Raw genomic sequence first — 13,133 nt, 5'->3', positions numbered from 1 at the left:
AGATATCAATTGGAGGTTACGCATGAATGTTTGGCAATTAGACGAACCATCTAACTCTCCTGATCTCTAATTAGAAATTAGGAGTAGGAGCCGAAGTTAATCAGAAAGGACTCCCCAGTGGGAGGTTACTTGTTTTGGCGAGAGGATCAGAGTAACTGTCGCCATGCTGCCCATCACCAGTGTTCTGGAGTCTGGAACTGTAGCCGTGCCGCCCCTTGCCGGTGTTCTGGAGTCTGGAACTGTTGCCGATTGATCCAACGATCACGTTTCCAATGATCCGATCTAGCAGCGTTGTAAGAACTGTCGCCGAAGCCGATCGATCCGACGATGGATGATCATGTTTCCTGTACGCTGTAGCCTGTAGCGACGCAAGTTCTTTCGCTTGCTTGCGATTCGTCGATCGATCCGACGATTCGGTTTCTTCTTTTTCCGGGTTGACGATCTCCTTTTCCTAATTTCTATCAAGCAGCGCTGTAGCGGATGATCCATCCGACGCTCAACGCCTCGAGGCTCAACTCACGCGCACGCGCTAGCGGCCCAGAGCCAAGCGCGGCCCAGCGCCCAGGAACCACCAACATCTTATAGGCCTAAAAAGACCAAATCATTAGTTGAGTATTCCTTGCGGAGATCACTCTAACTGCCCCAGGTTGCGACAAGTGGCGCGGTGTATGTGCGCCACTTGTCGCAACCTGAGAGTTTTCCTTTTTTTCGTAGATCCGTTTAATCAAAACGTTTTATCTCTTAAACCGTCCGTCCAAATCTCGAACCGCTTTCGTCGTTGGATTCCTCGCGACGAGGTCTTCAAAACTAGATCCCATGTTGATAGATTTTGCCAAACTTTTTTTCACAAAAAAACGGACGAAAAAAACCGACGAAAAAATCGAATCGGGAACACGGTTTTTTTTCCTTTTCAAAAGAGGCACGCCCGTGCCTCTGACGAAATCACAATCGTGCCTCTCGCGGAAGCAAAACCGTGCCCCTCGCTAAAAAAACAGAAAACACGTTTTTCCCTTTAAGAAAGAGGCACGCCCGTGCCTCTCGCAAAAGCACAACCGTGCCTCTCACGGTAGCAAAACCGTGCCTCTCACGAAAAAAAATAGAAAATATGTTTTTTTTTCGTTTCCGAGAAGGCACGCCGCGACTCTCGCAAAAGCACAACCGTGCCTCTGGCGGAAGCAAAACCATGCCTCTAGCGAAAGGAAAAAAAATAGAAAACATGTTTTTTTTTTCGTTTCCAAGAGGCACGGCTGTGCCTCTCGCGAAAGCACAACCGTGCCTCTCGCGAAAACAAAACCGTGACTCTCGCGAAAAAAATGCGTCTTTTTGCGCAAAAAAAAATTCCGAAAATTTTGTTTGGTCAAAAAGCTAGGGAAGACCGGTGGAAAACCAAAACGTCAAAAAAAACCCCAAAAAAACCGTTTAAAAAGCCAAAAACGCGTGCGGAAAAATAAAAAAATCCAGAGGGAGCGCCAAGAGCGCGACACGTGGCGAATGGCTGAGAGCGCGCCAAGTGGCGCTGATCGTTGCGAGGCTGCCGAAGGAGCGCTCGTTAATTAGTTGCTCCCCTAAAAAGAACTTGGGGCCCTCAAATTATATGGCCCTGTGCGGGCCGCACGTTTTGCACACCTATGGGCCCGACCCTAATGGCGACGAGCGCCCCCTTGTCTGGCAGCCACCGCTTCACGTGCTCCTCATCGATGTATGCCTTCGCCCAGCGGCATACACCGGGGAACTCTTTGTCGGCCACGAGCGTCACCCCGCAGAACTCATCGGGCAGCCAGTGCGACAGCCCGCCGGTGACGTTCTCTGGCATCGCCGGTGAAGAACTTCCTCCCCTTCAGCTGCCCCTCCAGAAGCAACAGGTTTCCCTTGGCCTCCTTCATGGAGCCCTTCTTGTGCTTCTCGCCGCCATCTGCCGACGGACCTGAACGACATACAGAACGGCTGCGCAAACTGCGGCGGCGGTGGGAGGTGCTGCCCGGTGAGATCCGGGTGCTGCCCTCGCTCTTCCGGCTAGGGCGGCTTGATGGTGCAGGATGGCGGGCGCGCCCAGGTTCCGGCAGCGCTACAGCTGCTGGCCTGGTAGCCGTGCATATATGTAGCCATACCTCGGGTCGGGCCTAGCTAAGCCCGACATAAAAAACCTAGGCCCGATGGCCCGGCCTGGCCCAGCCATCGGGCCGGATTTTTGGGCCCAAGCCCGGCCCGCACGCGTAAAAGCCTGCTGGGCCTTGGGCCGGGTCCCTTCGGGAAATAGCAAAAACAACGGGCTCGGGCCCGGCACGGGAGCAGTGTCGGGCCAGGCCGGGCTGCCCATGGCCAGGACTAGCCGCGTGGGATGGCCTTAGCGGGTGCGGGCGCAGACGGGAGGCTCTCCCCTCGGTGCTCTGCGGTGATTTGTGGGTGGTGGTTCGTGGCCGGCCGGTACGGGCAGTTGGGGTCGAGCTCCACCAGGAGAAATGCTTTCTCCGGCCTTGGCCGGATCCAGCATCGGCGGTGCTTGCGGGCGTTGCACACTTCCTTGGAAGAGTCTTTGTTGTGTGGTGCTCCTCTCCTCTCCCCATGGCCATGGCTCTGGAGGGAAACCTCAGATCCGCGGGATCGGGCGATGAAGGTGTCCTCACGTCCTTTTCCTCCTTGGGGGCATCGCCTCAGAACCGGCTGCAATTTCGAGACCGGTGGATGGTTGCATCTTCGCCGCGTGGTTTTGCTGAGGAGGCCATTTTAGGGGCGTAGATTTCTGTTTGGCAACGATACTGCACTACTAGGGAAAAGCCTAGCAGCAGCGCGGGTTTCGGGTGTATCAGTAGCGCGGGTGCCCGCGCTACTGAGACGGCACCACAGCTAACTTGTAGCAGTAGCGCGTGTTGACACACGCTACTGCTATACATGGTTAGCTGTAGCGTGCGTTGCAAACAGCGCTACTGCTAATTAGCTGTAGCGGGTCTTATACCCCGCGCTACTGCTATTACTTTCAAAAACAAAAAAAATCTCGATCCCGTGCGTGCTGTCAATGGCACCAGTGGTAAGATCTAGCGATGATTGGCGTCACTGGAGGCATGAACGGACAGTGGAAGACCAGATCCAGCAGTGGCTGTTGGAGAGAGGGCCCGTTTCTATGGAAGAGCCAGGCCGTGACGTGGGGCTCCTCTTCCCGACCATACCAGATAGCTCCGGGTCATCCATGGCGACGACCTGCACGGGCATGGACATGGGAGGGTGAGTTAAACCAGAGGGAGAGAGAGAAAAGGAAAACCGAGGGAGAGACGAAGGTGATGTAGGGAGCAGCGGAGCTAGTCATCGATGGCGAGGTGCTCCGGTGTGGTGGCGCGGGGCGGCGGCCTCCTAGACGTCGGTGGAAGACCGGCGAGCTTCTAGACGCCGGTGGCGCGAGGCGGCGGCCTCTTTCGGCGCCATGGAGGAGGATGGGTGCATGGGCAAGAGGTCCATGTGAGAGCGTATGAAAAGTGAGAGGAGAGAGTGGTGGACGAGAGGAGGGATTTGGGGGAGGAGATGGGGATTCAGCCGAGGATATGGCGACTTCACCTACCTCGTACTTAGTAGTAGCGAGGGGTATAAAACCGCGCTACTACTATCAACTTAGTAGTAGCGCGGGTTTATACCCCTCGCTACTACTATGGCATGTGTCGGGGGCCACGGTAGAGACCGCTTAGTAGTAGCGAGGGTTAAAAACCCGCGCTACTACTATCAACTTAGTAGTAGCGAGGTTTAAAAACCCGCGCTACTGCTAATTAGCAGTAGCGCTTCTTTTTGTGTCGCAGTGCTGCTAAGATTCTGTGTATAAGGTTTTCCCTAGTAGTGCTGGCATTGAGAGGAGCTCGGATCGCGGCTTGGGCTTCGGTAGTTGGATCTTTCCGGCGTGTCTGAGGTGCTCTTCCGTGGTTGCCTCGTTGGTCTGAAGTCGGAACTGCGTTGCAACGGCTCCAGGTGGTGAAGATGATAGGTTCTCAGTGGTCATTTGCGAAGGCCAATGTTGGCGCAAGTCATGCATATTTCCCTTGCAATGCGCGTCGTCATAGTCGGAGATGTCGGTGTTTGCGCATGTGGCTTTCTATTGGCTTGGCCAGGTTAGCCGGTGGTGCCCATGTCTGGGTTGTGATGTATTGGTTTTATCCCGGTTTTTTATTAATTAACCAGATAATTCTCACTTCTTTATAATCAATAAAAATGACAAGTCTTTTGCCTCGTTTTAAAAAAACCATACAAGACAACCGATCATCTACTGGCTTCACAGAGCCAAGAAGCAGGCGGTGGCCCGGTCGTGGGGGTCAGCCGACAGTGGCGGCCTGTCGAAGGCCTCGTTGATATACTCGACGATGACGAGCAACTCCGGGATGGGCTGGCCGCCGCGAAGGAGCAGGGACAAACCATGTGGTGCATGGGGTTGTGGGTCAGCACAGCAACAGCTGGCTCGTGTTGCTCAGGTCTTCAAGGACGAGCTTGTAGGGAACTCCCTTGAGCCTCAGGGCTACCTCGACACGGTGGCTGAACAGACTGCCAAAAGCGCCGATGAGCTTCACGGTGGGCTCCCCCATTCTTGCTTCCTTCGGCAGTTAATATTCTGTTCTGAAAAGTTTGAAGTACTTTTAGGTTCGATATGTATATGGAGACCTTTAGTAACCTAGTACTCCCTTCGTACCAAAATATAAGACGTTTTTGCAGCTCAATTTAAATTGCAAAAAAAATTGAACTGCAAAAACATTCTGTATTTTGATACGTTGGTAGTATTTGTAGGGAAACCTATTTCTGCGTGGATAAGCTAAATATATTCCGTTACTGCTCCTCCTAGGAACATTTACATTTGTTTTCTGACAGTAAGATTGTTATTTTCTTGGGGTGGAAATAAACTAAACCGCTTTGCTTCCTTACGACCTTCACAGGTTAAAAAAGTTTATCAGACGCTCAGTTCAGTACACTGCTACGTGATAGGAAGAAGAATCGCTGAGGCTTGGGAACTGGAGTGTTGAATGAATACTACAGGGGCAACTAACCAAACAACAAACTCCCTCCGTCCCGAATTACTTATCACAGAAATGGATAAATTCGCGTTCGAGAATATATATATCGTGTGTACCTGGAGTACAGACCCAACATTAAAGAAACATATCAGAAGTTCTCAAAACTGCTGAAAGTAATTGAGTAAACATAGACATAGCATATAGTATCAAACATGTCACAACGTTTCAGCTACAACTAGTTCAACTTACAGCTTGATTTTTTTTGTCGTTGTGGTAGCGTTAACGGGCCAATTTGAATGGACCACTATTCATAGAATGTTTTGCCTTTTTACCTTTCTCAAACTATTGAATTTGTGACTCAAAAGTTCTTGCATTTTGAATATTTTTAGAACTTTTAACGTGGTGTGCCCCGGTTGCTCGAGAACCAGCGTGCCTCCATGCCAAGGACCTTCTGCGCCTCCCACTCTATCCCCAACGTCAGCCACGGCATGAAGAAAGTAGCAAGTGAGTATTTTAATTGGGTTCCAAATATTGAATGTTTTTCATTCTAGAATTGTGCATTCAAATGTAACTTTGACTATCATAACATTGAAAAATATACTCATACTGGTAAGCCAATATCATTATCTTTAGGATTTTATAAAATCTATTTTCATAATATGTTATTTATATACATATAACAAAGGGTTGAATGAACAGATATGTTGTAGACCAATATCAACGCCCAAGACAACATGTACAATATAATCATGGACGTGGGAGTGTCCTACTCCAGCAGAACTGATTTGATTTATCAGACTCATTTCTATAGATGGTTACCTTTTCTGCAAAGAACTTTGACCAGCAGAGAGCATCGGCCCATTCATGGAGATCAGTGGGCAGGATGTGTGGGCCGTCGAAGGCCTCGTCAGCGTGCTAGATGATGACTAGAGACTCACAGAAGGTTTTTCTCCATGGGGAAGCACGTACACCTCGTGGATGGGGTTGTGCTTCAAAAACAGTTTCGCTTTGTAAGGCGTGTCCATGAGGGGGAGTTTGTAGGGGACTCCTCTGAGGCGTTGCGTGGCTGAATGAACTGGCTAGTCGATGTACAATATAGAACGCAGTGAATCATCCGGCGATGAAAGTCCCATCTAAACATTGTTTGAGTTAATATCTTGATACCTCCCAATCCCTAGTGGCTCACCGACCAGTTTTCGTGCGTCTCTATGTGAATATTGGCTATTGGTTGGTCAATCCTTTTTTTCATAGATGAACTAGAGCTGAGAACCCTCGAAGATTGTTCGATTACACTATGTGTGGTTACTTATAGTGCACTCCGGTTGCCAACGTGCAGATGCGCAATTATTTCCAATCCATTTAACGGATGGTTGGCCATGATTTCCACTTGCACGGATGTTTGGTGGACACATCCTATTCAAATGAATGCAACTCGTTCACTAACTTGTCGTTTGGTAGCTAGCTACGAGCAAAGATTTACTATGGCATATAAGCTTTTGTTTCTCTACTACCAAACATATCCATATGCGCGTCCAGTTGACATGTACCCATGATACTGTTCACTTGTCCTTTTTTCATTTCATTCAAGGTGTAACATTCATATTGTTGAATGCTATTTTACATGCAACAATATGAAGTTTGAATAGTGGTTATATTGCAAAGCCCACTTTTGGTCTATACTTTTACACTGTTGTTTATAAGCTTAGACCTGTGGCCTATGCTTGGCAATATAACATGTGTATAAGCCTTTTATATGCTTATAGAAACTCAAAAGGACCTCATACAATTGCTCATGCAACCGGTTGCAAAAAAATATGCATTCCATGATACTGTGAACGCATGATAGCTAAGTAATGTGATGTTACCCACATCGCATTGAAGTACTAACAATTCAAAATCCTTCACGGATCGGTTTGGTTTACCATCTATCTATCTATCTATCTATACTAATTATAGACTCCACAAAAATTCCCACTTTAATAAAAAAAATACTAATCCTTCATCTGGTGTGGCCGAATTATTACGGTGTAGATTAACCCATATAATCCTTGCAAAAAACTCATAGGGCCCAAAATCCTTTCAGGGTTGTAAAAATACAAACACACTCAGTTCATCCTTTCACATGGGCCTCGCATGTGGCAGCCCATAACAGACGCTGAAAATCAAAACATCTCGGTTCATTAGCTACGTACGTTTGCCAAAAAATATATACCTAGGTATGTAATATGCCTAGACAAAATAAAGCGAGCAAGTTGTTCAATTATGCCTAAAAAATACTAGCATGTAATCATCTCAAAAGAAAATCATGGACCATTAGGAACCTGACACCATTAAACCTACCTCATCCCTCTGTAAATGGAAAAAAACTACTAAATCCCTAATCCTACGAACAGAAATAACTTGTAGGAACAGAAATAACGTCTTAATCTCACTCGCTCTGCGTGATCCTCTCCAACTCCATGCTCAATTCCATGCACGCCCTCGACATGCTCCTGATGTTATCGGCGATTAATTTTGGATGAGACAAAGCAACACTTGATTGATCTTCCGGCAAGATATGCATGTGCACAAACCTAGCTTGATGGATTCCCCTTGGCTGCAAGCGCGCACACACATGTGAAATGAGATCGATCCTCCTCGGGCGCAAACGCGTAAACCTAAGAACACACCCACATGGGATACGAGATTGGATGGCCACCATAGCGTGTCCTTCCTACTGTTTCTTAGTTTAATTTGGGTTATCGGTTACAAGGTTACATGAGTATTTAAAGAAGGTAAATTAGCTATCACTCATCAAACTCGTTGTTTGTTCTACATTCATGCTAAATCAGCCGGACCGTACATCCTGATTGTTTTCATGGAATATGCTACAAACTTTTCTCTTCAGTTTACTATGTCTTGCATTATGCATGCATGAGCTGTTGCCTGGGTTCAGAAGAAGATCCTTTCAAGTGTGGGATATATATTCTTGCTCATACTTACATGCATATAATTGAAATGTATGCACGTCCATAGATTTGTTACTCTACTTTTAATCTAGGTCGGGATTGAGTTATTTGTGCGTGTGTGAGAAATAATAGTTAGTATGCCTTTTCCCCTGCAGCTTTATTGTTGATATTTTGGAAGGTGATTAGACAAAAAAATTCCTAAGATTCTCCTAAACATATTTAAGAAAGTTGTTGTTTGTTTCAGTTGAATACATGTCTTCGAAGGCATCTCTAGGAGAGAGGGTGTTCAATTTATTTCTTACATTGCTTTGATTGCTGCTTGACTGGATTGGATGCATACCACCAGGTCATATCATTGGCAAGAGTGAGTTGCAGAACATGGTACCTGATTGCCAGCATGTAGCTTTCACATGCTGACTCAAATATATTGCCACTCGCCGGGATGTTCACCTTCTGCTTTTTTAAATACTTTTTGTTACTAGTAATGTCATCCATAATCAAAGTTTCTTGGTTGCGAAGCTGATAAAAAAGAACATAGCAAGGCCTTGAACAGAAAACAGAGCAAAACAACAAGTTATCTTATGCTTCTGTTTTGGTTAAATCTACATTGACACAATCATCTTCGGACTCAAACATCTAGAACAAAAAATGCTCTCTGCCTTCATCAATACTAACAATATCTGATTCTCTATGCTTGATATCCCTGTTGACACCCTTGTGCGCCAAAAGATGTGTGTTTTGTGCAGCACTCACTAACCACGAAGAAAAAGAAAAGGAGTTTAGATAGCTGTTTTTGCACCAATATTAAGAAAATAATCGCAATAAAAATGAAAACAGCACAAGACATGCATGGCCTGTACAAGCCCCTTAGAAAAATAGAAGAAGGAATTGTGTAAGACATAACCCTTGCTAGCCCACCAAGACCACTATGGTTTTAACAAAAAGGTAATAATATTATCTACAAAGAGACTAGCTATCTGTTTGCTGGAAACAGACCACCATAGTACATGGGTCAAACCAATCAAACCCCCACTTGATGCTACTGCGGTAAAAACATATCACTGGTCCAATTAGAGACTACCCAAAATAAGTTACGGAAACGCTAAAAAGTAACTGCATAAAAACTAGCTCCCTGAAAAACTCCCTGTGTCAAAACCATAACATAGGGACCTGTTTCATAACCTCTATAACAGAATGCTCTCCACCTTCTGTTTAGTGAAGAAAATTCAGAGAACATGTTATCTTCATTTTGACAAACTAGGTGTCATTTTAGACACACATCATGTACAACATTACCGCACACCCCTTGTTGAGCTACGACTGGGACAACAAAAACAAACTGGGACGAAGTTGGATGAGTTGGGGGTTAAAGTTGCAACCAAGAGGACAAAAACATAGCTGCGGCCTAGTTGCGAGTTGAAGTTGAACGTTGATTTGCAACTAGGGCCGTCTGCTAGTCGAGGTTGGACTTGCACTTGGGACTCCCTACAAACTACAACCAAATCAACTCTAAGCACAGTGACATGGAACAATAACTTGCCAGCAGCTCCCCCTTATCATTTTTTTACTTATCTTCATGTTGATTCAGGCCACAAGCATGACCAAACCTACCAGATTAGACTATTTCTTGGCTAGATAATTGGGTAGCATGGACTTGGCCGCGGAGACACACTTTCCCCTGATCGTGGTGAAGTAGGAGATGAGATGGTTTCTGTCCGGCAAGCACTCCTTGACAGCTTCATCAGCGTTGTAGTCCTCGATCCACCGGTGGATAGCAGGATACTCATCGTCTGTCATCACGCTCACCCCTGCGACCTCTTGCATCACGCTTGCCCAGAGAGACAGTAGGCTGGCACCGGCGATGTCGGCGAGGCCAATTGTGGCGCCTCCGAAGAACCTCTTCTCGTTGAGCTGCGCCTCCACTACCACGAGGTTCTCTTTTGCGTCCATAACAAAGACCTTCTGCTCCTCACCCTCCGTCCACAGCGCTAGCCACAACGACATCAAGCACTAAATGAAGAAAGTTGTTAGAAAGTATTTCAATTGGGTTACAAATATAAATATATGTCGCCTTGTCTTACTTTAACTATTGAAATATGAAAAATATATTCATATTGGTAAGCTGATAATAATATCTTTAGACCGGCAAAAAATTATTATCTTTAGGTTGTAATGAAAAATTATAATACGCATTAGTGATATATATTCTACGGTTGAGATCAATTCAATGTCCAACACAATATGTATGATTTACTTCCTTTGTACCAAAATATAAGACGTTTTTACATCTTAATTTGAACTGCAAAAATGTCTTATATTTTGCTACGGAGGGAGTATATATGAGCGGAGGAGTATCCTACCTAGCAGAACTGTTTTTTCTTCAATGGTGGTAGAGCTGATTTGAATTGTAAGAACTATCTCTACACATGATTACCTTTTCCACAAAGAATTTGGACCAGAAGCGGGCCTCAGACCTTTCATGAGGGTCAGTCGGCAGGATGGGTGGCCCGTCAAAGGCCTCGTCGACGTACTCGACAATGAGGAGAGACTCGCAGACAGCCTTGTCCCCGTGGAGGAGCACAGGGACCTTCTTGTGGACGGGATTGTGCTTCAGCAACAGCTCGCTCTTGTTAGTCATGTCCTCTAGGATGAGCTCGTAGGGCACTCCTTTGAGACGCAAGGCGACCTCGGCGCGGTGGACGAACGGGCTGCCAAAGCCTCCAATGAGCTTCACTGGTTCCACCATTATTGGCTGATATATCAGATACGCTTGCTAGGACATAGATATTTATAAGACACTGATAAAGACGAGTTGGTCCAAATGGTGTCGTTGCTTCTTCTCCAAGAATGGCCGGGCCCTTCTCTTAATTCTCATTTTTCTAGTCATTTTATCTTATCAGTTGCTACAGTCAAAAGGACAAGCTTGGTGGCGAGGGAAGCTCTAATTAAAATGCTAATTGAAAGGCAGAGGATGCTCACTAAGATTGATGCAGCTGCAGTGAGAGAGATTTATTTAACCAGCTAGCTAATAATGCAGTATAGACCTTAGGGGACGGGGGGGGGGGGAAGCTCTCCAAGGCAAGTGCGTCAGGCCAAGGAATTGCGCTTTATATGCTGTGGCCGCCGAATACTGCTCATCATCAGCATGCTTCCAAACAATGTCGTCCTAAACGTGATCGTCAAGATGGAAGTCATGCACAAGAGCCCAAAGCGAGAAACGTTCTCTGATGTGTGCGACAGAGACAATAGAGTCATGCTTGATGTGGGTCATCCAAGTGTTCCCTCGAAGGGCCTGACGAAGCGTCGATCTCTTCCTTTTTGAGGCTTGAAAAATAAGCGGGGCAATATCCTTGGGCTTGCGACCAAACAACCACGGGGAGTCCCAGAATGGTGTTTTTGCACCATTCCCAAGCCAACCCAAAACTTGGTAGGCTCCTTCCATTCGTACCATGGCCACCTTAGCCGCAAGGCCCGAGCAAAGTTGACGTTGCAAGACCGGAACTGGACCGCCGACCGGTTGGAGCGGCGTGGTTAGGATAACTGCGGGCTTTGCCCGCTTTGCAAATGTGAGCAAGAATCGGTCATCCACCTCTTCGGCAAGTGCCGCTTCTCCATTAGGCTCTGGCGATTGGTCATCGACAAGTTCGGTCTTGTGCACATGGACACCTCCAATTGGCACATTGAGGATTCCCTCATGCGATGGTGTGATAGAAGGACCGACATGCGAAACCCCAATAGACGAGCGATGGCCTCCCTCATCATGCTCGTCTCTTGGACTATTTGAAACGAGAGAAACACACGTGTGTTTCGCAACAAGAGTGCGCCGCCGCCTATCCTGCTCCAAAATATCGTGCTCGAGGCAAAACTATTGGTTACGGCAGGTGCTAAGAAACTAGGGTGTATTGTTGTACGAGAGTAATTGACATGCCATTTTGCAGGTGCGCTTGTAAAAACTCCAAACTCTATTCTCCTCTTATTTAATGGATGAGGCAAACCTTTTGCCTCCGTTTCGAAAAAAATTAATGTAGTATCGAACACGGTGAGCAGATCCAAAAGGTACTATAATGTAGAAGGATAGTGACTTTGTTTGACAAGTGTATCGATGCGTTCTACTCCTATATGTTTCCGAGGTTGTAAGTAGCAATGCCATCCATAATCAAAGTTTATTGATGGCGAAGCTGATAAAGAAAAACAGAGCAAGAAGAAAAAGTCACACCATCCTTCAGTGGAAACCAGAGCAAAACACGTGTGTACTGTGTTACATCGTCAGCAAAGCAGAGCATGAAGCAAAGCGGAGCAAGGAGCGTTGCCAGCATGTCGACCATACAGATACAGTCTCCAGCACGTAACCATATTTCTGGCACCGACGAGAGTGAGACCCATAGGTGGATCACTTCTGATGCACCGTCGCCATCGCCGGGAACATCTCCCGGCACGCCAAGAACATGGCGACGAGCATGCCCCTGTCCGACCGCTTCAGGTCCTCCTCCTCCACATAGGCCTCCACTTCTGAAAATAATTGAGTATCTATCCCGTTATTAGAGTGCGTTTGGTTGCAAGGGCGGTCATGAATGGGTTGGGATCGTTCAGAAAATAGACATGTTTGGTTATAAAGCACATGAATGGTTCGAGCCAAAAAAAGAGAATATGCCATGAAGATGCTGAACCGTTCCACCCAACCAAATCGGTCGAATCAAATGGCCACCCTTTGCATGCATGACTATGTGAGCATGACTGGTGGTTCCGTCCTAAATAATTAGCTCACCACTTATATTCAGCCAAACACATGAATTGAATGGTTCAATCCCAAAAAAATTGAACGGTCCCAACCCATTCATACGACACCTTCAACCAAACGCATCCTAAGCTCCCTCAAAATAGAGCGATCTGGTGAATCGAGGCTGTGAAAATTGTCTGGGCGCCATTGGGCAGCGGTTCACCGAAGTAGGCTGACCTTTTCCCCGGGACGCGTGCCTTCCATCTGGGTTCTAAGAGCATCTCCAGCCGTTTGGCCCTCCAGGGCGCCGAAAACCTGCGGCCTGGGGCGAGCCGACGCTAGTTCAGTCCCTGAGGACGGCCTAGCTCCCAGCCACGCCCCCCGGCGCCGTCCCCCAGCCACGGCAAATTCAAACGTAGTCATTCCCGCGTCCAAAATAGACGCCACAATCCGGCGATCAAGCGGCCAGTAGATCGGCGATCGGATGAA

At 47.0% G+C, this 13,133-nt stretch overlaps 1 protein-coding gene across 1 annotated transcript; it reads right to left on the bottom strand.

Annotated features, from left to right (window-relative positions):
• Window positions 1-9,416: 9,416 nt before the first annotated feature.
• Window positions 9,417-10,673, bottom strand: LOC123066616 (glutathione S-transferase U8). Its single transcript, XM_044489664.1, has 2 exons — window positions 10,362-10,673; window positions 9,417-9,937 (listed from the first exon to the last, which is right to left on the bottom strand). Exons 1-2 carry the CDS (start codon window positions 10,671-10,673, stop codon window positions 9,548-9,550), a joined length of 702 nt encoding a protein of 233 aa, XP_044345599.1. The 3' UTR covers window positions 9,417-9,547.
• Window positions 10,674-13,133: the final 2,460 nt, after the last annotated feature.

Source organism: Triticum aestivum, chromosome 3B (genome assembly GCF_018294505.1).
Source record: "Triticum aestivum cultivar Chinese Spring chromosome 3B, IWGSC CS RefSeq v2.1, whole genome shotgun sequence".
Classification (NCBI taxonomy): Eukaryota; Viridiplantae; Streptophyta; class Magnoliopsida; order Poales; family Poaceae; genus Triticum; species Triticum aestivum.
This window is presented reverse-complemented; position numbering and strand designations above follow the sequence as displayed.

Excerpts from the sequence above, each read along its gene's own strand:
- LOC123066616 (XM_044489664.1), bottom strand. The coding sequence starts at position 10,673 with ATGGTGGAACCAGTGAAGCTCATTGGAGGCTTTGGCAGCCCGTTCGTC. Across the intron at positions 9,938-10,361 it reads CCAAATTCTTTGTGGAAAAG|TGCTTGATGTCGTTGTGGCT; the intron begins GTAATCATGTGT and ends TTCTTCATTTAG.